Below are 22,639 nucleotides of genomic sequence, written 5' to 3'. Positions count from 1 at the left end.
AATCTTCAGGGGGCGGGTGGCGGGATCCAAAAGAAGTCTAATTTCTCCATCACACGAGCAAACGCGTCCCTGCCCTCGGAACACGAGGCGGCTGCTGAGCACGGGACACGGGGCTGGGGGGCAGCGTGCGGCTCCCGAAAGTTTGACCGATCCATCTGCTCCGGCACAGCTGGAGCGCATGGCGGCCCCTCGCCTCCCTCCCGCCGAACCGGCCCGCGCAGGGCAGCGCCGCCGGCGGCACCCTCGGCCCCGCAGCATCGGGGACAGTCCCGCTCCCCGCCCCGCCCCAGCGGCGTTCGGCGGCGCGGAGCGCCCGTCGGGGCCCGCCTCGGCCCCTCGCGCGGAGCAGCCCCCGCCGGTTCGGCGCTCCGCGCAGGCCGCGACCTCCGGCGCGCACACGGGCGGGACCCCGCTGGGAGCGGGGGGACTCCCGGGGGCCGCGCCCCCCATCCCGCGGCGCTGCCGGGAGAGCAGGGAGGGGAGCGGGAGCCCGAGCAAGTCCAGCGTGGAGTCCAGTCCGCGTTTTGCGGGTGCGCGGGAGCGATCGGGGCGGAGGGGGCGATGGCTGCCGGCGCTGGCTCGCTCGCTCGCTCATGCCATGCTGGGCCAGCGCGGCTCCGGCAGACGTGTGTTTACCCATATCCGGGTTAGGGAGGAAAGGAGGAGAAAAAAAAAAGTTTCATTTAAACCTGAACAAAAAAACTTTCAACGTGAAATCACACAGCGGGAACGGGCACGGACCGTAAGGCGTTCTTACCATTTCTAACCTCAACCACGGACTCGGGGAGGGAAATCGCTGTAACTCGGTGCGTGCGGAGCGGTCCGCAGGGGATACTCTGGGATCAGTCAAGTCCCTGCCCCGGCCGCTTCTCCTTCTGCCCCTCTCCTCTCCTTCCCCCCACCCCTCTGCTCGCCCCCCATTTTTCAGGGTGGGAGTCGAATTTTTTTGTTTTGTTTAGTTTTTCAATTTTGGGGTTTTAAATTTTTTTTTTTTGTAGTTACTATTATCAGCACCAATTTCTCCGGACTCGCAATGTTGCGATGATCATGGCCGCGCAAGTCGCAGCGGCTCCGGCGAGTGCGAACAACAGCAAGGGCAAAGCCCCGAGCCTGCCGGGCGGCCTGGGCCCAGAGCGAGGCCCGGGGGGGGCCGGGGCTCCCGGGCCGGGCCCCACACTGGGGGTCAGCGAGGGGAGTCCGGCCGGAGGCAACAGCGTGAATAATTTAGATCACCATCTCCACCACCACCACCGCAGCGAGCCGCCGAACATGGCCAATAACGCGGCTCCCGCCGCTGCCGCCGGTAACAACAACAACAACGCCAGCGGCGGCGGCGGCGGCTCCTCCTCGGAGCCGGCTCTGAAGGAAGGTGGAAGCTCCTCGGAGTTATCTTCATCTTCTTCGTCTTCTTCCTCCTCCTCCTCCTCCTCCTCCAACCCGGGCTCGGCTATGGAGACAGGGCTGCTCCCCAACCACAAGCTGAAGAGCGTCGGAGGCGATCACCCCGCCGCGCCGCCCCACCACCACCATGCCCACCACCCGCATCACCATGCCCACCACCACCATGCCCACCACCCGCACCACCACCACCATGCACTACAGCAGCAGCTAAATCAATTCCCGCCGCCGCCGCCGCAGCAGCCGCCGCCTCAGCACCATCCCGTGCAGAATAACAACAGCAGCCTCGGCGGCGGCGGCGGCGGCAGCGGCAGCAACAACAACGGCGGTGGCGGTGGCGGCGCTGCTCAGCCCAGTGCAGACATGGAGCAGCAGCAACATGGAGGAAAAGACAGTGTTTTGGGCGCTCAGGCCGAGCCCCCCCAGCAGCCGCAGCAAATGCTGAATAAAGGCGCCGACGAGGAGGAGATGCCCGGCAAGATGGGCGAGCCCATCGGCGGCCGCTACGACCACCCCGGCTTGGGACCCCTGGGCGGACAGCAGCAGCCCCAGCAGCCGCCCCCGAGCGCTGGGAGCGGCGGCGGCGGCCTCGGCGGCGGCGGCGGGAGCGGGGGAGGCGGCGGCGGCCCCTCCGCGGTGGGTGTCTCGGAGTTCAATAGCTATTATGGCAACCCTGCCCCTGCCCCTGCCAGCAGCGCTACGGCGAGCCGCGCCGGGCCTTGCTTTGATCAACATGGCGGACAACAAAGCCCCGGGATGGGGATAATGCACCCCACGGCGGCCCCCAACAGCATGGACCCCCTGCAGAACTCCCACGAAGGGTACCCCAACAGCCAGTACAACCACTACCCGGGCTACGGCCGCGGCCCCAGCGGCGGCGGCGCGGGCGGCGGCGGCGGCGCGGGAGCCGTGGCGGCGGCGGCGGCGGCCGCCGGGGCAGGCGGCGGCGGCTACGGGGGCTCCGCGGCAGGCTACGGGGTGCTGAGCTCCCCGAGGCAGCCCGGCGGCGGCATGATGATGGGCCCCGGCGGCGGAGCCGGCCTCGGCAAGGCTGGTGCCGGCGCGGCGGCGGCGGCCGGCGGATTTGCGCGGTTCTCCGGGCAGAACCAGCACCCGTCCGGGGCCACCCCTACCTTGAACCAGCTGCTCACGTCCCCCAGCCCCATGATGCGGAGCTACGGCAGCAGCTACCCCGACTACAGCAGCCCCAGCGCCCCGCCGCAGCCCCAGCCCCAGGCAGCGGCGGCCGCCCCGGGAAGCCAGCAGGCAGCGGCGGGCATGGGCATGGGCAAGGACATGGGCGCCCAGTACGGAGCGGCGAACCCGGCCTGGGCAGCGGCTCAACAAAGGAACCACCCGGCGATGAGCCCCGGGAACACCGGGCAGGCCATCAGCAGGACCCAGGTAACTCCCCGCGCTCGCTTAATGACGGCTCGTGCCTCCGTGTCGCTCGTGTCGGGCTCTTAGTTTCTTTGTAATTCACTTTTTTTCTTCCCCCCCCCCTCCTTTTTGTTTTTTTTTTTTTTTCTCTTTCCCCCCATCCCCCCCATTCTCTTCTGGGCCAGTTTTGCCCCTCGCTGCCTCCGTAGCGAGGGTGCGCCGTGCACAATGCACGGCCCCGTTGGGGCTGGAGGCACTGGAGTGTGGCTTTCGCTGCCGAAATTAGGTTGTTCTCAGACCCAATTAATATTTTCCCCCACCACTTTAAAAAGCGTTGGGGAGACGCAGGGCCCGGAGGACAAACAGCTCGGGACGGACGGGGGCGGGGGGTTGGATTTTGTAACCGGAGTGCCGGACCCGGGGGGCTCCCGGGGGATAACGTCCATTATCTTTCACGGGGCCTTTTTTTTCCTTCTCTCTTTAACCCGTTGCTTTTTTTTTTTTTTTTTTTAATCCCCGAGCAGAACGAGTTGCGCCGTTGCGCGCTCTCAGCAAATTAGTTTGTCACTGATTGGAGTTACCGCAGTGAGATCCACGTAACGCGGCCGCGTTCCTTTCCCTGTGGGAAGAGCGCGCGCGCGCGGGTGTGTGCGCGCCTGTGCGCCCGGTCCGCGCGGGTCGTCCCGGCCCGGTGACCTGCGGGGGACTCGCCCACCGGCAGGAGCGTGCCCGGGTGCGCGGGCGCGTAATTGCCTTTCACTTCCAAACACACGCGGAAATAAAAAAAAAAAAAAAAAAAAAAGAGAAAGAAAAAAAAAAAGAGGGAAAAGTCATTGGCGTCAGCGAAGGGGCGCGGGCACCGGGGCAGGCCGCCACCCCCGCTCCCTCCTGCACTCCTCTGCCCCAGCCCCGGTAGCTCCGGCGATCGATCGATGGATGGATCCGATCGATAGGCAGGCGCGATGATCGCGGGGCGGCGGGTGCGGCGCAGCGCCTTTCCGGGGCGGCGCGGCAGGAATGCCGGCTGCCGGGCGCGACCCTTGGAGGAGCGTCCGGGTCTCCTCCGCCCGCCAGGTTGGGAATTTGAATTGTGGAGGTAAACTGGCTGCAACCGTCTCCCGACAGCTGCCTCCGAGTTGACATCTAATCTGCCATCTGATTGGCTCCGCGCGCGCCATTGGGCACCTCGCGCCGCTGATGTAAATAGAGGCGCTGGAGCGGCGCAGGCACAGAGCCCCCGCCGCCTGCACCGCCGGCACCGGGGGGCACCGGGGCACCGCCGCCAGCGCCGCGCGGGCACCGCCCCCCAGCCTGCCCGCGCCGCCCGCCTCTCCTGGGCACCCATTGATTTGTTTATCTACTTATCTATATTTACTTGCTTCTTTTAGATTTTTAATTCCGCGCTAATTAGGGGCAGTAGGGAAAGTGCCTCGTAATAACAGTGCTTTTGGACGAGGGTTCGGGTTTTCGGGTCGCGCTCGCGCCTTCTTTAAGGAAAAACCAAAAAATCCCTGACAAACCTAAACATTTTGTAATGTTGCAGATTACGGGTGTTATGCAAGGGATCGGATTTTTATTAAAAAAAAAGAAACCAAATACTAGTTTCGTTGCGTTTCTGTTTGCTCGATGCCTGTCCTGTGCATGCCTCTTAAAAAGATCGTGTTTGCATGTGAGCTGCTGTAGGTGAGAAAATGCTGTGTATTTCACAAAGGGAAGAAGGAACCGCTCTGCCAGAGGTTGTGTTTGTTTCAGCTCTGCAACAAATCCAGATATTCGGGAGAAAACGTGGTTTTGGGTTTGAAGTGTGGTTAGAATACTTCAAGAAGCATCGGGAGTTGTTGATCTCATTATTTTTCTACACAAGTGTGAGATTAGGCTCGAATTCTCAATAGGAAAGTGAATTGTGTTAAATGGAGTAGTGCATTAGATTTTTATGGGTTTCTTCTCCCTTCAACAAGATCTTTCTATTAAGAACTGTTAAATCTTTTAACAGCTTTTAACAGCAAGGTCTGACAGGAACAAATGCAGGTGTATGCTTTTGGGGTCCTCCAACGACTGGTTCTTTCCATAAAGTAATGAATAGACTCTGGAAAAATCACCCCTTAATATTGCAAATGGTGTATTAATCCTGAAAAAAAAAGTAACATTAGATGAGCTTTGTGTGTGTCTACTTCCGACAGACCATTTCTGTCGTGTTTTTAGTTTTTATTCCGTTTTCCTTTCTTTTTCTTCTAAGGAAATAAGATTTGTGCCTGTCTGTGTATGTGTTAATTTTTACAACTTTTTAAATTTGCAATGGTAAAAGGGTCACTGGAAGCCATAATGTAATGAGGCTTCGTATGCATAACCTTTCATAATTACTCTAAAAATATTTCCATTATCTCCTTTTAAACAGGTAGTTCAGAATTTGTGGCTTTAAAAGCTAGGAAAATCGTTGTCACACATCGTACATGCTCGTTCAGGGTGCTCTTTCTTCGTGGCAGAGATTGTTTAAAGTATTTTATTTTTATTGGAGGAGTGAGAGTAAATTCATTTATGTCCTCAGTATGACCCTTAGAAATACTTCCTTATATTTATGGGTTTACATCCTATCTTACAGATTTCTTTCTCTTTTTTTTTTTTGCACCGTAACGATTGGCATTCAGCTTAGAAAGAATAGTCTGGCAAGACCACAATTTCTTTGATTATTTTTTTTAAATTATTTTTTCCTCAAAATAATTGTCATAAAGGCAAGACGTCATTGTTTTTTATATTATGATTTTTCCATTTAACCAGTAAGAGATTGAGATAAAAATTTTTTTTAGCTTTTACATTAATATTTTTTGATGTATAAACTGGATTGTGTCAAAAAGTAGTTACCATTAGCTTGCAGAACACAATTGGTTTTGTACACTGTTATTTATTTTTAATTCCCACATGTCAGTCTCCCTGTACGTAGAGAAATTGATTGCTCTTTGAAAGAGAAAACCGGAATATTTAGTCCAGCATCTGAACAGAAGGCTTCTCTTCATGTTTCTAATAATCATCTGTGTGTGTGCTCTCGATATGTGTATACACATATTAGAATATGCTCACTTGTCATGTGTCTTTGTAAAGCAGATGTTGATTGGCCCCTAAGCCTATAAGGAACTATTGTCCTGTGAACAGAGGAAAAGGACCGACAGTAGGTTACAACATCTGAGATGCTTGTTCAGGAAAGTCTTGCCTCGGCATGGGTAATTTTGTAATACAAAGAACTGTGGCATCCTATTATGAACTAAGTTCTCTATTTGGCCAGCCTATTAAATTATTTAAGAAAATTTTGCTTCCATTTAATTTAATCACCTTGCCCAACAGAGATGTGATGGAAGCTTGCAATAGAGGCTTCCTGCTTCTGAAGAAATGCACATTTTCGGAGGAGATGGATGTTGCTCACACAGATACATTGATTTCATGGTGGGGCACTTGTATGATGCTAGTACAGTACCTCGTCATTCAGGTCTTTTGATTATTGATTAATCCTTGACAGCATGCAGATATTTAGAGTCCTAAGACTCCTTTTATTCTTCACTTCTGATTTGCACTGCAGTAGTTTAACACATTAGCTGGCCTCTCAGTGTGCACTTTATACACATCTTTCTCCTTTGTGCACGTGTGTATGATTTACATACACCTACACAGAAGGAGAGAACCTGGGTCTTTTCAGGAGTACCTGTATGAGATACAGAGGAAGTGTTAGAAAAAATACGTTGAGCTGCTCTGAGTTTGTGTATGTATTGTTTGTTTTGTTGCAGAGAAACTATGAATATGCCTGATTCTGCAGCTCTTTTTATGCCAAATAGATTGCCTGTATTGACAGTTCTGGCTAAGCCAAGGCTGCAGAATCATGTCCTGTGCCTGAAGGCCATTAAACAGCTGTTAGTGTGGTGAATAGATTCTTGATGTCTCAATGGGAGAATAAAATATATTTTTCCCTGTGCAGTTTCAAATAAACAGTTTAGTATTCACATAGCTTCTATTTAGAAGTAGCAAATATTCACAGTTAGCAGCATCTATATATATATTACGACCATATATTTGACACTTTGTGGTTTGGTGTTCAGTTATTGGTTTCTGTAGTAGCGCTTATGCCTACACATGGAACAGCAGAACCCTGTGTACGAGATACAATGAAGAAAGAGAGATGCAAACCTGCCTACTCTATTACTGCTTCCATAATGTAAGGATTCTTCTACTAAGCAGTTGATTACTGTCATTTTGGCATTCTGATCTGAATCTCGGGGCACAAAAACTAAGGCATTTAATCCATTGCTAAATTTTCTAGTTACATATATAAAATAATGTTTTTGAAATTACTAAGCATGGTCTGTTAGGTGGTGCTTGTTCATTCTTAAATATTATCTTAGTTAAAACTATATTAAATTCATGCAATGAAAACAAGTTTGATTAGCTACTGATAGATCTTTGTTACTTTTATTCCTCAAGTGTTTTGTTATAGGTATTTTGACATTCTAATTGTTAATGTGAGAATGGCATAGTTTATTTATTCTTTGGTCCCTGAGATTGTACCTGTGCCCTATACCAGTTACATCTTTTAGTACTTCTTCAAAATGTGCCGTTTATCAGGAGGCTTTGAAGATTCTCTGTGGATATGTAAAGCAGTGTTGCCACACTCGCTGTGCATGCATGCTCAAGGCTGCAGAATTTCAGTAGCATGTGTTTGTGGTAGGCTAACTTGCTAGAATATATTTTAGAATTGTGATTATTAAGGTACTTGGGAAAAAAAACTTTTTTCTTTCAATTTTGGGGCTATTTACATAGTGTTAAATATATGTTTTGGTACGATTCAATGAGGACTTTAATTAAACTTAAATTAAAAGTATACCTTAGTGGTTTTCAAATTTGTTTTGAAAACTAGTAAGAGAAAAGTGCTGCTTAGCAATGTTGTTTTTGTATTGCTTCGTGCTTATAGAAGCAAATAAATGTAATGCACAAAAATCTTGTGGAGCCAATCATACTAGAGTAAAATTTATTTTAAAGAAGTCTTACCTGTTAATAAATTTAAAATTATTTTTGAGTATATCGAAGGATTTTTGTACAGTATATATGTTTTGCCATTCAGATCATAGTATTTACCCTTTACTTTTTCTGTTCCCCAACGGTACCTGTTCATGCTCAGTTTCACACACAAATGCTGATGTGCTGGCAGAGTGCTGCAGTGTTTGTGTTGCAGGTAGGCCAGACAATTTCTGTTGTTGTACTTCCAGTTCTGAGAGTGTGGCATCCAGTGATCCACCAGGAATACGTCAGCTCCGAAAAAAGCCAAACACATCCATGGTGGTGTTCCACTGCAGTCAAGGAATCCTCAGGGATGAATGTATCTTAAAAAACCTACGTGAGTCTGTAAACTGTGGGGACAGTGGCTAATTTGTGCAGAATTGATTTTAACTACCTTTATCTTCTCAGTTACAATATTCCAAGTACATTTGATCTTTACAGTGTTTTTCTAGAGTGCCTTGGACTGCAGTAAAAAATTATTCTTCCTGTTGTACTGGGGAAACTGAGGCACATTACATCCACTTTGCTTCAGACAGGCACACCTGAGGGCAGGTATTTTGGAAGTAGCCAGGGTCTTGGTGCCATAAACTCTAGCTTTTGAATAAATCCAGTCTTATTGTGTACACATTCCGTTGTGGGAGAACATAAGCTTTACTGGAATCTATTCAGTTAGTAAGAAGACAAATAACTGAGCGAAACAAGGGATTTGTCTGCTCTATCAGGACAGTCAACTTAAAATAAAGGCACCATAATTCAAAATTTCAGTATTCCTTGCACTGTTTTATCATTACATACCCAATATCATCTATATAAAGATGCTTGATTTGTCATAGAAATTAAACTCTGAGGAAACTTGAGTTGAACAAATGCCCAGGAGCTTAACGAGTGTCATGGAACTTGTCTTTTGATGAGTATTCTGCACAGAGCACCAGTGTGTGCTGGGGCGGGGTGGCTGTGGGGGGTGCACGCACAGACTTCCTTACCACTAAGTCCGGTTGTTTTATCTGGCAGATACATTGTCTTCAGTTTTGGAGTGAACAGATTTGATGCAGAAATCACAGTTGTTGTGTCTTACTTAAAGATTGCTTTTCACATAGGAATTGTTCTTATTGCAAATACAAAGTACCTTTTATCAAACTTTGTATTCGCAACGTAGGATGCTTATATTCTCTGAAAGTGCCTGCAGTTGTTTTGGAAATTGGGAAACTTGAGATCATTGTCCCGAAGCTTTTATTAAAATATTTTACCTATGTTTATTAAAACCAATGTGAAATCTGTGTAAAAGTTTTTGGCAGGCATGATTTGAAAGAGTGTTCATACGTTGTGCATTTATATTCCATATATAGTGGAAATGTTAGTTTCCTTGTAAATTTAACAAGTTTATGAAGTGGCTGAATTTCTGACTGTGTAGTGGCCAATTTGTGGGTATAAAACAGAGTTTGATGATTCTGCAGCATGTATAAGGAATTGCTTTCAGTACAGACCTATCAGTGTGCGATCTACGTTCCTATTACTTTTTGCATTTGAGTCATTGTGGGTTAGTAACTACATCAGAAGGACTAAGCATGTGTGGAAGTATGTAATCTATTTATTAGTTTTTCTCCAATTTTGAGAGCTGTTAATTAATCTTTTGCACCTAAACATGCACAATTGCCAAATGATGTCCTGCCTTTAAGAATTCACTGCTGTGCTCTGTCGTCGCCCTACATTGTAGGCTTCTCAGATTTTAAAAGATACTGAATTCAGGTTTGTGATGTAGTAATTGTTTATGAAGACATCCATCTGAGTGATAGGCCCTCTGACACTTCCATCTGTAAAGATGTACCACTGTTCTCCCCTGCCACCCACATCAGTCTCTTTCAGACCCTTGGAGGGTGGGGAAAGAGTATTCTTCTAATTTTTTAAACTTTTTTATAAATTAAGGAAGTAGATAGATATGGAATTTTAGTTTGTTGCTAAAAAAAGAATTAATATGAAAATGGGGAAAACCCTTGATTTTATAAAGGGTATAAATTTCCTTTTTTTTTTTTAAGGGATAGTGTTAGTTGTGTTGCTATTAGAGTCTTGCAGGCTTCTACTTCAATTTTTTATACTCATGTGGTTTTGGGGAGTGGTTTAGGTTTTTTATGTCTCTTTTGTTTTTTATTTTGTTTGGTATTTATTTTAGGTATCCACTTACTCAAAAAAGAGATTTTACGTAGCAGGGCTTTTTCTTGGATGTAATTCTGCCAAGTTACTGAATCAATTTACTTGCCCTTTAAAGACCACGTGGCTAGGTTCACTGTGAAGTTCTGTTGTTGCAGCTACATAGTTAGATGTAGGGAATTAATTGCATCCTTGACTAATAGCTGTTGTGGCAAACCCCTTTGCATTTAGTTTACCATTGGGGTGGTAGCGTATCTTCACCGCCAAAATAACAGCCTTTATAAGAAGCCTTTCTTGAAGGGTTTGCGGGTATGGCTATTTAGGTATTTTGCCGAGTTTCTCAGAAGGTGGATAGTTCCACAAGAGGTTTTGGTCACCTTTTAAAATGGCAAAGAGGTCTGTGTTGTGTGGCAAAGAGAGGGCTGGCCTGGCTGTAGCAGTCCCTGGTACAGCTGTCTTTCACAGAAGGACCTCAGGTTTGAGTATGGTTGTTCTTTCTTTGTTCGAGTAAAGAAAGGAAATTGGTTCGGAAAATCCCAAAAGGAGGGATCTCTTTTAAAATATAATGTGTGCTGCTCCCTGTGTGGACATGGCTTAATTCACAGATTGATTGAAGTGGAATAGTGCCTTCTTTACATAAGCAGTGAATTCAGGCATGGTAAGTAAATTATGTGACTTCAGGAAAATTATATTAGTAGAGAATTGATGCAGGAATTCTTGATATCTCTCAGCAGTCTGCATGACCTAAAGGTAGCTGGTTTCACTGACTGATACCTCAGTTTCCCCATGTTAGAATAAGGATAATATTTGCCTTGTTTAATCATTTGAGTTTGATGTGCAGTTTTAATTACTGAGTAAGGCAGAATAAATAGGCAGCCTAAATATTTGTTACATGGGAAGGTATCCAGTCTGCAGTCTGCCTTCCTCTGTTTGGATGGGATCAGAGACTTGGTGTTCCCAGCATTGATCGTGTTATTTGGTTAGCTTGTCAGACTTACTTGTTTGTAAGCAAGATACTGAAACATCAGCTCTGAAAACTTCTTTTGAAAGCACAAGGACAGGATTTGTAGTTCTTAAATTTTATTCTTTTAAAGTTAAAAATAAAGATAAGGAGGTTTGTTTTGACAGCATCAAAGGAATATGCTGGTTTGTTTGCAGCCTTTGATTTGGATGGAATGTATGGAGTTCTGTATTTTTTTGTTGTTGTTGTGTAGCAATTTATGTTGTGAATATCTTGGATTTTCTGTTTATATGAAACGTTAGTATTGATGTCTTATTCTCAGGCATGATTTATGGAAAATAATTGCGCTTTTGTGATTTTTTTTTAATGTTGATGTTTCTTATTTGATTGAAATTCCCAAGCAAAGAAAATTAATAAGCATATTCTTCAGAGCTGTTGCTGTTTTAAGTTTATGGTTGTCCATAGCAGCTATTTAAAGAAATATTTTTGGAAAAATAGTGGTAGGTACATTTGAGGCTGTTTTAGCTGCGTACTAGCAGTAGCAAAATAATTTTGCGTGTCAGTTTTAGTTATATTTGAAAGTTGCCCCTACCTGTAGGCAGAAAGGTCGACTTGTGCGGGGGAGGTACCCTCTCGGTGCCGGGCCCGCGGTGGCCGTGGGCCGTGCCGGTGTGTGGGTGCCGCTGGCTGTTTTGCCGCAGCGGTGCCTGATGGAGGCATTTCCCAGGCGGGACGCGGGCACGGGATAGGCGGGGGGGCGGCGGGCTGCCGGGCCGGTGGCAGCGTCTGTGCAAGTTGCACACGCGAAGCGAACTACTTCGCTTGTGTGGCGTCACATGATCAAAATATTTTCCCCTTTGCCGCTGCCAGAAGCTATCTATTGCTTTTCAGCAGCCTCGCCGCTCGGGCAGCGGGCCAGGCGCTGCTCCCGGCCGCGGGATGTCCCGGCCCGCACCGGTGGGACCGGCGAGTGTGGGCACCGCGTCCGTGTCCAGCCATGGCCCCTGGCGGCCCGGCTGCCTGGGGGAGAAGCCTTGCTCTGCCTTCGCATCTGAGGAGCAGCACCGTGTGGAGTGTTTCTAGCGTCTTAAGTGACGCTTATTTTACATTTAAAAATTTTGCTAGCAAAGAGATACTGCATTTGTTTGTCTTGTATGTTACGTTTTGGTTTACAATATATGTATTTTTTCTTTTAAATCCCGAAGCTAACGCACATCCCTTGTGATAGCCCCCCCGCTTCCAGCCTGGCACAGAGCCGGTTTTCCTACTAACAAACTGTAGGAGCTACTAATTCAGCAACATTTCTGAGATTTTTAACTTTCTGCAGAATGCTCTTTTTGTTGTTGAACATGTGGTATGCAAATACAAATGGAAATAGTGCTATGGAGTATTTTGTTGTGGGGTTTTTTAAGTATTAAAAACACATTTTGCTTTTCTAATAAACCCCATAACCAGACCTTTTAATGTTTTGATATAAATAGCAATTACACTAACTGAGACCCAACCACAACTAAAAAAAAACATTTAAAATCATTCAGAAGAAAAGTTCCCGATTTAATTGAGCTTTTCTTTTAAAGAGGAGGGACTGGTTGGGCAGCAGCATATGAAACAAAGTGCCTGGCATTTCTTGAAGTGATCAAGGTGTTGGAGTAGGGGCCAATATTCAAAGATTTTTTCAAGAATTAGCTAGAAGTCTAAAGGCTACTTCAGTCTAAGCTGTTGAGAGCTTTATGTGTGATTGCTGATGGCAATCAGAACATTTTCTGGATTAATTGAGACCCTTGAAAAGTTTTAGATTTAGGTACATGGACTGGTTATTTCATATATTGGGACATTTAGGGATTTGGTTGTTAACAAGAAACTTGCTAAATGCAGCTGTTTGAACAAACAGTGGAGAGGGATTCTCTGTCCCAGGAAGACTTTGCATAGGCGCACATTCCTCCTTTTAGTTCTTCAGCTTATTTCAATAATAATAGCAACAGTAACAATACACATTCTCATTAAGAGCAAGGTTGAGGAGGGCCTGAGTGAGCTGTTACTTTGCTGGAATGTGGTTGACAGAATGGTGGATGCAGTCTTCTACTTTTTCTGCAGATCCTAATGTTGTGATGTGTGAGCTCTGTTGTGTGATGTGGTTGCTCAACACTCTTCCTCTGTATTTCCCCCTTCAGTGAGTGAAAGATTTATTTGTGGGTTATTTTCATCTGTTAAATTTATTTTCTTCCCAAAGTCACAGTACTTTGTTTTATCCAAATTTTTTGCTCCTTTGTCTTGTGATACTTCTTTCTTAAGATGTCTTTCTCACTTTCCAAGTCATCATAGTGATGGAAAAGTCATCCTTACTGTCTTCTGCAATTTTAACAGTTGTGGAAGAGTGATTAGTGTGACTGTATAGTCACTGAGAAAATAGCTTTTGAGTGATCCAGGTCCCCGTCCATCTCTCGGACTAGTATTTGCTCCTCTGTCCTCCAAGTTGACAAAGTTGTTCGGCAAAGAGTGGCAGCAAGGAAAGTGTCTTCACTATCCAGCTTCCTGTGCAGGCACTCCTAGTGACTAAGGGTCAAGTTGCATTTAAGAAAAAGGAAAAAAAAAAAGAAGCCACTAAAAAACCAACCAAGCAAGCCCCCAAATCCTGACAAGACTTTGCAATATAACAGTAAAAACTGTGCAAGTAGTTATCAATGGGTGATGGTGCTGGTATTTTTGTTTCAGGTTCCTCTATTGCTGATCTTCTAAGCAATTGCAGACTTAAAGGAAGGAAACAAACAAAGGAGACAAAACGAAGCTGAAATGTAAATGTTGATGTGCATAATTTTTTACCTGGCATGGCAGGTGTGGTTAAAAAAAAATCTGTTTGCCCAAAATATATTTGAAAAGATGTCTACATGAAAATTCAAGTGTGGTGTTACTGTACATGTGGAAAGTGTAGAAAAGACTGGAACTGAGGAGAGGAAATACTTGGCATATGATTGTCTATATTAAGTAATGTCTATATTAAGTGATGTGGTGTACTAGGTATGTTGTGTACAATTTTATAGAACTTGATACTTCATTTCATAGATTTCCTTTCCTTTTAATTCTTCTCAGAAGATTGGGCGTGTAGAGAGCTGCCAGCAATGGTTGTTTGTTATTCCACATTGTCATATTTTATTTGAGGGGATGTATCTTACGAAGATGGTGAATGAAGCCTATTTCAAAAGTGAGTTAAGGTTCCATTGTTATAGAAGAATAGCTTAGTAATTCAAGAAAGAACTGAGGCCAGTTTCTTCCTGTGTGATAGTTTCCAAATTCTGTTGCTTTGCCTCTAATTACACCTAGATGTTTATTTGCAATAATCTTGTTGCCTGGAAAAAAAAAACCCACAGTGTCTGAGTTACCCTCTGTGTTTCTTTTCTCTACTCCTGCTTTTTAATATTCAGTTTAAATTCTTCATCTGCTTGTGGCTGATGTCTTCCTTGATGAGATGGGAGAAGAAAGTAGGTGCTTTTTCTTAAAGGCTGCAGCTAGTCATGGCATCATAATGGAAGGTTCAAATATTTATGATTTCTGATGACATTTTTACTTTCTTGAAATTCTTGATCTCGCATATGGTTGTCTGTCTTACTTGAGCAAATTATCTCAGCCTAGTGTTCCAGAATTAGAAAGAAATGCAATTTTCCTCTCCAGAAGTGGGTTTATATAATATATATATATATATATAATCTCCAAAGACACAATGAACATGACGGGGTGGGTTTTTTTCCCTTTTTTTCCCCCCCAAATGTTTGATACTGAGCATTCAGTAACATGTTTTGTTTGTCATTTTTAGATTAGTACTTGGGAATAAGCAGCAAATATTTTTTTAATTGAGTTCAGTCTATGTACATCGATCAGAAGGTCCACGAGGGTATTCCTCAGAAAGACAGCTTTTTGTCTTTCTTGGCTTTTGAGGATCAGAGGCTGAAACAAAGAGCAAATTAACAGGAGAAAGTTTGTAACACATAAATGCACAGGAAAATAGGTGTTGATCCAAATGCTTTTTGTGTAGATACCAAGCCAGAATTTCTCTTGGGGGAAACTGAAGAAAACTTGAAAATCTAAAAATGTTTATTTCTGCATTTTTCAGTAGCCTTTTGTTACACTCCTTGAGTACTCTTTCATCCAGTTTTGTGTTGCTAAAAGATCTTGCACCACTATATGAGTCTGATGGTTGTCTGAAGCTGATCTAAGACTTAACTTCTGCTGTTAAGACCAGTCCCCACCTTTTTATCAGCTCCCTGCTGCTTTCCTTGTGTCATAAGGTGAATCGCATCCGCTTGAAGATTTGTCTGAAAACTAATCCTGCCAAATAAGACCTGTGAATGTTTAGCTTTCAGCCAGATCATTGAGCAGATCTGACTTGCAGCATAATCTTTGCAGCACAGAGGTAAAGCAAGGGAGTATATGGCCAGTTCGACTGAGGGTGGGCATCAGGCCATGGCAGCCCCTTTGGCGGTGGTACAGGTGATGGTTCTGTCAGCCTAAACTCCTCCTACTTTGCCTCTTGAGTGTAAAATTACTCTATAAATAATGACAGGCAATTTCTTAACATTTGTCTGGAGCAGGAAGCCATTGTTATCCCTCTCTTAAAAGGAGAGAAGCTGAGGCAGAGAGTAATTTTTTTTCCCCAAGGGTGATAATTATACAGAATGCATTGATTGCGGTGGCCAAATAAGCTGTATCTTTGAAAAATATGATATCGGGGTGGAACTCATGTAACCATATGTACTGTAGGCATTTGTACCTGATCTTTTTGTGTATCTTTGATGCAAAAAAATAGTCAGATCTTCATGTGAATCATCTCATCCTAAAGTAGATGTGTAGTTCTGGTCTAATGAATCGTGCTCCTAAAGTTTCATATTTTTCCCCTTGCTCTAAAGAAAGTCTAAGCTGATAAGCTCAGGTGTTGATGTCAAAGGGCAGGTGAAATTAATTCCTTCCACTATTTACAGTGTTTTCATAAAGGCAGATTATTCCAGACTTGTGTTGGAGTTCTGGACTAACTTAGCTTCCTTTTCTTGTCTTGCTAACCTGTTGGTACTAATAGTTTTCATACCCATTTCTGCTTAAGCTCGATACATTTCTATTTTGTTGTCATTTGTATAAGGCCTATTCAGAGATTTTTTTGCTGCTGCTTTTCTTTTGGTATGTCAAATTTTTGCATGTAAGAACTGTCAGTATTGTTTATTTTTTCCCAGCATATTTGCAGACATACTGGCATACTGGCAAATTTGAAAATACCAGGATGAATTTCCAGATCAGTTGACCTTCATGCTTAGGTACGCAATTTCCTCTGTACACAGATGCAAGCTTTTGATTTGGAAATAGGGCAGCAGTTTTGTTGTATAGATGCTGCTTCACAGTCCACTGAAAACTCTTTACCCACTGCTGGCACTTCAGTTTGCAGAGAAATGGGCACCTCTAGGAAGAAGCTTCCCTGCTGTGGTGATCCTCCTCACCCAGCACTGGTGCTCTGTGTGACTCCACATTCCCCCCACTGATTGCTCCAGGGGGTCTCTCTGTGGGGCATCATGCACAGTAGCAAACCCAGTGAGTGCTTCAGGGGGCTGAGGGGCTGTGCTGGGCATGTGGGGGTTAGGAAGGGGCAGCCCTGTCAGATCTCTGCCACCGAGAGGGACGGTGGTTGTGAAAGCAAACAAGGTTTGTTCTGAATGCTGCGGGTGTGTTCCAAGGTGATGAAACTGGTGTTATGCTGAGGGATGAAATTGTTTAGGACAAAAGGAAACATGGGGATGCCTGTCCTGCATAGAGCTCTTCTTGGCAGTATCATGTTTTCAAAATGGTTAAAGAGGAAAAACCACAATTTGCAAAAGAGATTTACCCGCGCATCCTGAAGAATGGGTACCATAATCCTTAATTATCTCTAGGCTCACTTAGCCTTTCTTAGTAAAGTATTTCAAATGCCCAAACTGAAGTTTTATTGTGATTAATAATTCCACTGGTATCTTTGTAGCAGGATGTCAGTGCTTTCCACTTTTTGGAGACTGGCGCGACCACATATTTGTTTGCATCCTTTTTAAGGGATCTTTCTCACAAAGGGTGTCAGTTTATTTGGAGGCTTAGGCTTAGGTTTCGGAGTTAGGTATCCTCTGAAAGGTTGCTTTTTTTCAAAAAATTCTGAGGAGTCTTTTGTAGTGTTAAAGTTTTTGTCTCTTTTTCGGTTCTCTCTTATAATTTGAGGTTCAACTAGTGGCATGATTTTCAGATATACTACTTTCCCCCCAGTGTTTATGGGGGGAAGGAGGAGGAGGAAGCGCAGCTTCCTCAAGGTTGACTGAAATGTTTTAACTTCTATAGCAAATGAGGTGAGAATGAAATTGTCGGAAGGATAGAGACTAAATTATTGAAGCACTTGACTGTTTAAAGTGGCTGGGGATGTACTATAAAAGGTGAGAGTCTAACAGTCAAATGTGTAAACAACACCTTATTCCTTCCTTGTACCTGATTTCTCACCACTTGCTTTGTATGAGAGCCTAAATCAGTGTGGGAGATATTGCAGACATTCTCAAAGTGTTAGTTTACAATGTCTCCACCAGAAGAACAATCTATTACCATATAGAATAGCAGAGAGAAAAGCATTTTCAAGGAAGATTAATTGAAGTAATTCATCACTTTAAAATGAAGAAGGTTCATCAAACAAAAATAAAAGCTAAGTATTTTGTGTGCTTCTATTGGAATTTGATAACCATTTGTTTTGCTAGAAAATATACGTGGACTGGGCATCTAGTTCTTGTCTACACAGTACAGCTATGTGCTATAATTATATGCTATAATTATACCAATATAACTCCCTATGGAGACACTCATACCAGAATAAGAGTTTTTATGGTTTATCTTACTCTGCTTCCAAACCACGTAAGCTTAAGAGGGAGAGGGTACTCTTATGCTGGAGAAAGTTTCCACACTGAGATAGTTATATTGGTATAATTATGCATTTTTTTACTTCAGTGTAGACAAGTCCCTTGTGCCTTTTCAGCTTTGAACTTTAGTTAAGAATTTCTTGGCTGTGATAAGTGTCTAAGCATTTTATAGTATATTTTTATAATGGGACTTGGGTATTTAAACCAATTACTTAGGCCAATTAACAGCTTCCTGGGTTGTGGATAACAATAGGATATAAAGAGGGATCAGAATTCATGTTCCTAGCTGCTTGGATATATTTGCATTTTCACCCCCCCTGTGATTTTACCAGTATTTGGTGTACAGCACAACAGGTGGAATAGTGTGTGGCTGTCTAATGAGTTCTGTGTTGGACACTTTTTGTCTGCTGTTTCTCATTATTCCTTGAGTTTTGTTGTACTGTGGCTCTAATTGCATGTATTTCCATGGATCACAGAAAGAAGCTTCCTTGATGAAGTTGAAAAAACTGCTTCCAAAAATGTTAATTGTTTGGAGAACTGCTGAAATTTATTGATCTTTACACAAGACAGGATCATAATTGACTTGCTAGGCACAAATTGTGCAAGGAGGAACTCAAATTGGATTCAGAGGAAGGGGAAGGTGCAGAAGCCAAATTGGATTCAGAGGAAGGGGAAGGTGCAGAAGGTGTGACAATGAAGTCAGGAGAAGGGTGATGATATGTAGAAGGTATGTTTGGTAGGGATGATGTCTCTTGCCTGCTTCAGTCACAGGTGGGTACCTAGAGGGAGGTATTCACATGGATTGTGCTTTGAAGTTGGCTGTCTTCTCAGTTCTCTTCTCCCCATATCTCCTTTGCTGCTTAGCATACAACTCATCTCATCCTTGCATTCGCCTCTCCCCAAAACCAGGAATATGTAAACATTTTTTACAGTATTTTCACAGTTTCTGCAAATATCAACATGAATTACTTAGAAACAGTTTTTCTTACATATCTTTTTAGTCCTTGTGAAAAGATTGGTTTGAAAAACATAGCTCTTTTTATTCCCTGATTTTCTTCTATCAATATATTTAGTTTGTTTGTAGTGTTGTAATGTCCATATGGTCTAGTTTTGCTAGAAATTGAGGATTATGACTTGAAATGAAAAATTGCAGAAATGGGAGAAACCTTATAATAAAATAGAGGTGATGTAATAACCTCCAAATCATAGAAGAGCAGGGCTTGAAGTGACACTAAGAGGTCATTTAATCTATCCATCAGCTCTGAGACAGTATAAGGCAGACCTGACATTCATGGGAGATGTTCATCTGTCCTGTAGTAGTAACAGACTGAGCAAAAAAGAATTATTTATGCTTACTCTTTCCCTTTCTCTCCCCAAAGCTTTGTGCAAGCTGAACTTTACATGGAATTGGTGTGAGAGGATATATGGATTCCTTCAGGATTATTTCAAGTTTCTGAGTTACTTCTGTTGTTTGGAAACTCCGTGTTTTCTGTCAAAATAGTCTAATGATGTTTGTGTATTTTAAAGCATAATATCCCATTTTAATTTTATCTGGCTGTCAGTTGTTCAGGTGTATTTCTTCCTGAAATTATTATTTTTCTGTGTTGGCTTTGTAACCAGTGTCTCCTCTTCTTTAGCATTGAGCAGTTTGGTGTAAAAATGTGTAGCATTTCATTTTCATACTGTGACAGTATTTCTGGTGTGTAATCAGTTTCAGTTTTCCTTTTTTTATTCAATCTCTTTTTGCATGAAAGAGCTGAGCAGAAAAAAGAAAAACAACTGTGGGTAGGAGTGTAGAAGTGAGAAGGGGAAGAATGTGTTCAAGAAATGATAATACTCAGCAGAAGAGCTGGGTTTAGCTGAAATGTCAGGTTAGATATGAAGTGAACAGTGTGGCCTTAAGTAAAGATTTATATTCTTTGAAGAATAAAGGGAACATATGTTTCAGAATTTTACGTGTGGTGTCTGCAGCTCTTTAATCTAAACTGAAGGTTGCAAATGAATGTCAGATGAATAGCATCTTTTTAAAGGGAACAATACTTGAAATTGGAATTGCAGATACCTTGTTGCTAAAATGAGTCTTTGGGTTTGTTTGCTTCATTTTCCCTTTTGGTTATGTCAGTGAGAAACATCTGTCTTTTCTGCTAAATGACCTTCTCTGACTAGGCCAAGTGATTTTGACTGAGTGGACTTTCTTTGAGCCCTCAACAGCTGCAGGAAGGTGCTGATGTAAGTTGCCGCCTTGGAGAAGGTTTAGATGTAAATATACTCAAATAGCTTTTGGCCCCCAGAAATAGCTTATTCAGACTTACAGAAAAGATTCCCTGTAGCTGTACTGCTTCAATGTTTATGAAGGTAGTGATTCCCTTCTCTTTCCTTCCGATCTAATCTGATTGTTAATTTTAGTTCTGTTCTAGATTTAGTAATTTTAGGAAGTTGGGAATACTCTGTTTTGGGTTGTGCCCAAAGGGGGCTCATTAATCCTGAAGATTCTCTCTAACAATAAAGAAGTTTCTTTGAAGTGTGTTTAGATAGCTGTGTTGGTGTTTTTGCATGATGGCTGATGTGGGCTCTCTTAAGGACTGGGAAACAAGAGGTAGGCATAAAAGTGGAAAGAAGCCAAGAGTTTTCAGGCAGAGAGAATTTGAAAATTTAATGGTTTCTGCTGTGGGAGAGGGAAGGCAGTTCTATGAATATGGCATTGTCAGGTTTCCTGTTAAATAATTTTTTTTTGGATGAGAAATACTGAAGAAGTGGATCATCTTTCCTGCTTTCATATTTCTCAGACCAGATATCTCACATGCTGATTTTTAATTTAATTTTAAATGGTGCGATACTAAAAGAAAATTATGGTCATATATTGAAAACACATCTTCTTTCTATAGAAACTGAAAGTTCTCGATAGCAGTTATACTAAAACTATGCCTTTAATTCTGAACATCCTACATGGTCTGTTGCTGAGATGTTCATAACCCATGGTTAATCCCACTTCTTTATTTCTGCACTTACCTAGATGTGTGTTATACGCGTGTGTTTGAGCTGAGATGCTCTGGAATGTTCCGTAGTCTGCCAGGATTTGTGGAAGAATTTGTCCCATTTGTTGTGATTGCAAGAAGAATAATGAAGACTTAGTGACTTCTGCCAGTTTTGAGAAATAGGTGAAGGCTCTTAAGATAAACCAGAATTTGACGTGGTTGAAACCCAGGTCTGATTTTTTTGACCCTGAGTGAGCCACAGTGAACTTTATATTAACATTGAGATATATTTTTTGGAGGTCATTTCTTTAGAGTTCTTCGGAAGTCATTCCCAAATTTCTGCAAAGTTTTAAGCTTGTTTAAAACATGTAGGAATTAGAGCTGACAGTATTTTAAAATCAGCATAGCTTTTAAATTATAATAACAGAAAGTTATTTTGCTTTCAAAAAGTTTGTATACTACATATACGTTGACCAATTTTTTTTAATTATAGAAATTAAAATTCAAGGATTAACAGATCCCTTAATACTTTGAGTTTTTGACTTGCTATGTTTGTTTCAGTACTGCTGCTACATGCTAAGTGCACTAGTAGTTTTAGAATTACTTGAAGGGTGTTACCACCACTACCTTCAAAGTGAAATTTACAACTCATCTGGTTTTTGTCCTTTTAATTCTAAAATGTCCTTTTAATTCTAAAATGAAATGTAATCCCAGGAGTGTGGTTTTGCTGTTGCAATGTAGTCTTTTTCAGATGATACATGATTTAGTTGGAAACAAATTAGCAGTTATGAATGCCTAAAGAAAGCAATTTAATAAACAAGATTTTTGTAAGACCTAATCAGAATTGTAAAATGATACTTGGGAATCAGTTACATTATACAATAGAGCGGGTGTGACTTGTAGGCATGTGTGTGGATTCATGGTTTCTAGTCACGTTGTTCTCTCAAGTGATACAAGGGCTTCAACCCTCAGTTTACTCTCTCTTCTACTTTATAACTTAGCTATTAAATGTTTTCAGTCAATAATGAAAATTCCCACTCATAACTGTAATTTGTTCTGGTGATTAATTTCAATTTTTATTTTAGCTACTTACAACCTGCCCCCTCCCCCATTTTCTAGTGCTTTAAATCGCCTGTTGTTCGTGAATTTTTGTTTGCTTTGCTCTTGCCAAGGAAGTTAGTTCCATGCTGCTGACAGTGTCTGTGTTGATGAGAAAGGTCACTATAAATGAAAAATAATCACAGGCAGGTACTCACCAAGATTCTATTGCTCCAGCTCCACAATATAGGTGTATAGCTCCACATTCATTATCTGTTTGTAGCAGACCCTTGGGCTGAGCTGATGCTGCTGGTGTGTCTCTAACTGGGACACTTTATTTTTGCTAGTGTGATACAGAGATCATTATGGAATGATGGTGAAAAGAAGATGAATTGGTTTGCTTCCAGGTAACTTAAAATTTTGCACTATTTGTGACCAAGTTTTTTCAGCCTCTACACGAAGCAGTTTTAATATAGAAAATATGTTACAAGAGAAGTTTCTTGGCAGTTGAAGAAGTGACAGGGCTTCTGTTATAGAGCTAAGTTTGCATTCCAATTACCCTGATGCTAAATATATGCCTTTAGGAATTCTGCATATATTGGCTCTAGCTAGGGGCTTTCCCCATTTTCTTATTTTAATTAAGACCATTTTTACCTATTAAAAAAAAAAAGTTAGGCTTGAAAAGAGAAGATGCTCAGTTAATCAGTATGCTACCTGCTGTGAAGCTAGACACCAACAAATACAGAAAAATCAGTGCTTTGCACTGCTTTTTAGTGTCCCAGTCTGCTATCTCATGTTGTAAGTAG

The 22,639-nt window shown here is 43.1% G+C and overlaps 1 protein-coding gene across 5 annotated transcripts in view; it reads left to right on the top strand.

Moving 5' to 3' along the window:
* Positions 1–431: 431 nt before the first annotated feature.
* Positions 432–22,639, top strand: part of ARID1B (AT-rich interaction domain 1B) — a 325,443-nt gene continuing 303,235 nt past the window's right edge. For 2 of the 5 annotated variants that reach the window (XM_030945678.1, XM_030945682.1), the window contains exon 1: positions 433–2,802. In XM_030945678.1, the coding sequence (XP_030801538.1) occupies positions 1,042–2,802 (1,761 nt within the window). In that variant the 5' untranslated portion in view covers positions 433–1,041. Of the gene's footprint in view, positions 2,803–22,639 lie in introns of all 5 variants that reach the window. The other 3 variants (XM_030945679.1, XM_030945680.1, XM_030945681.1) reach the window with 3 other exon arrangements.

This window comes from Camarhynchus parvulus, chromosome 3 (assembly GCF_901933205.1).
Source record: "Camarhynchus parvulus chromosome 3, STF_HiC, whole genome shotgun sequence".
NCBI classification, from domain to species: Eukaryota; Metazoa; Chordata; class Aves; order Passeriformes; family Thraupidae; genus Camarhynchus; species Camarhynchus parvulus.
This window is presented reverse-complemented; position numbering and strand designations above follow the sequence as displayed.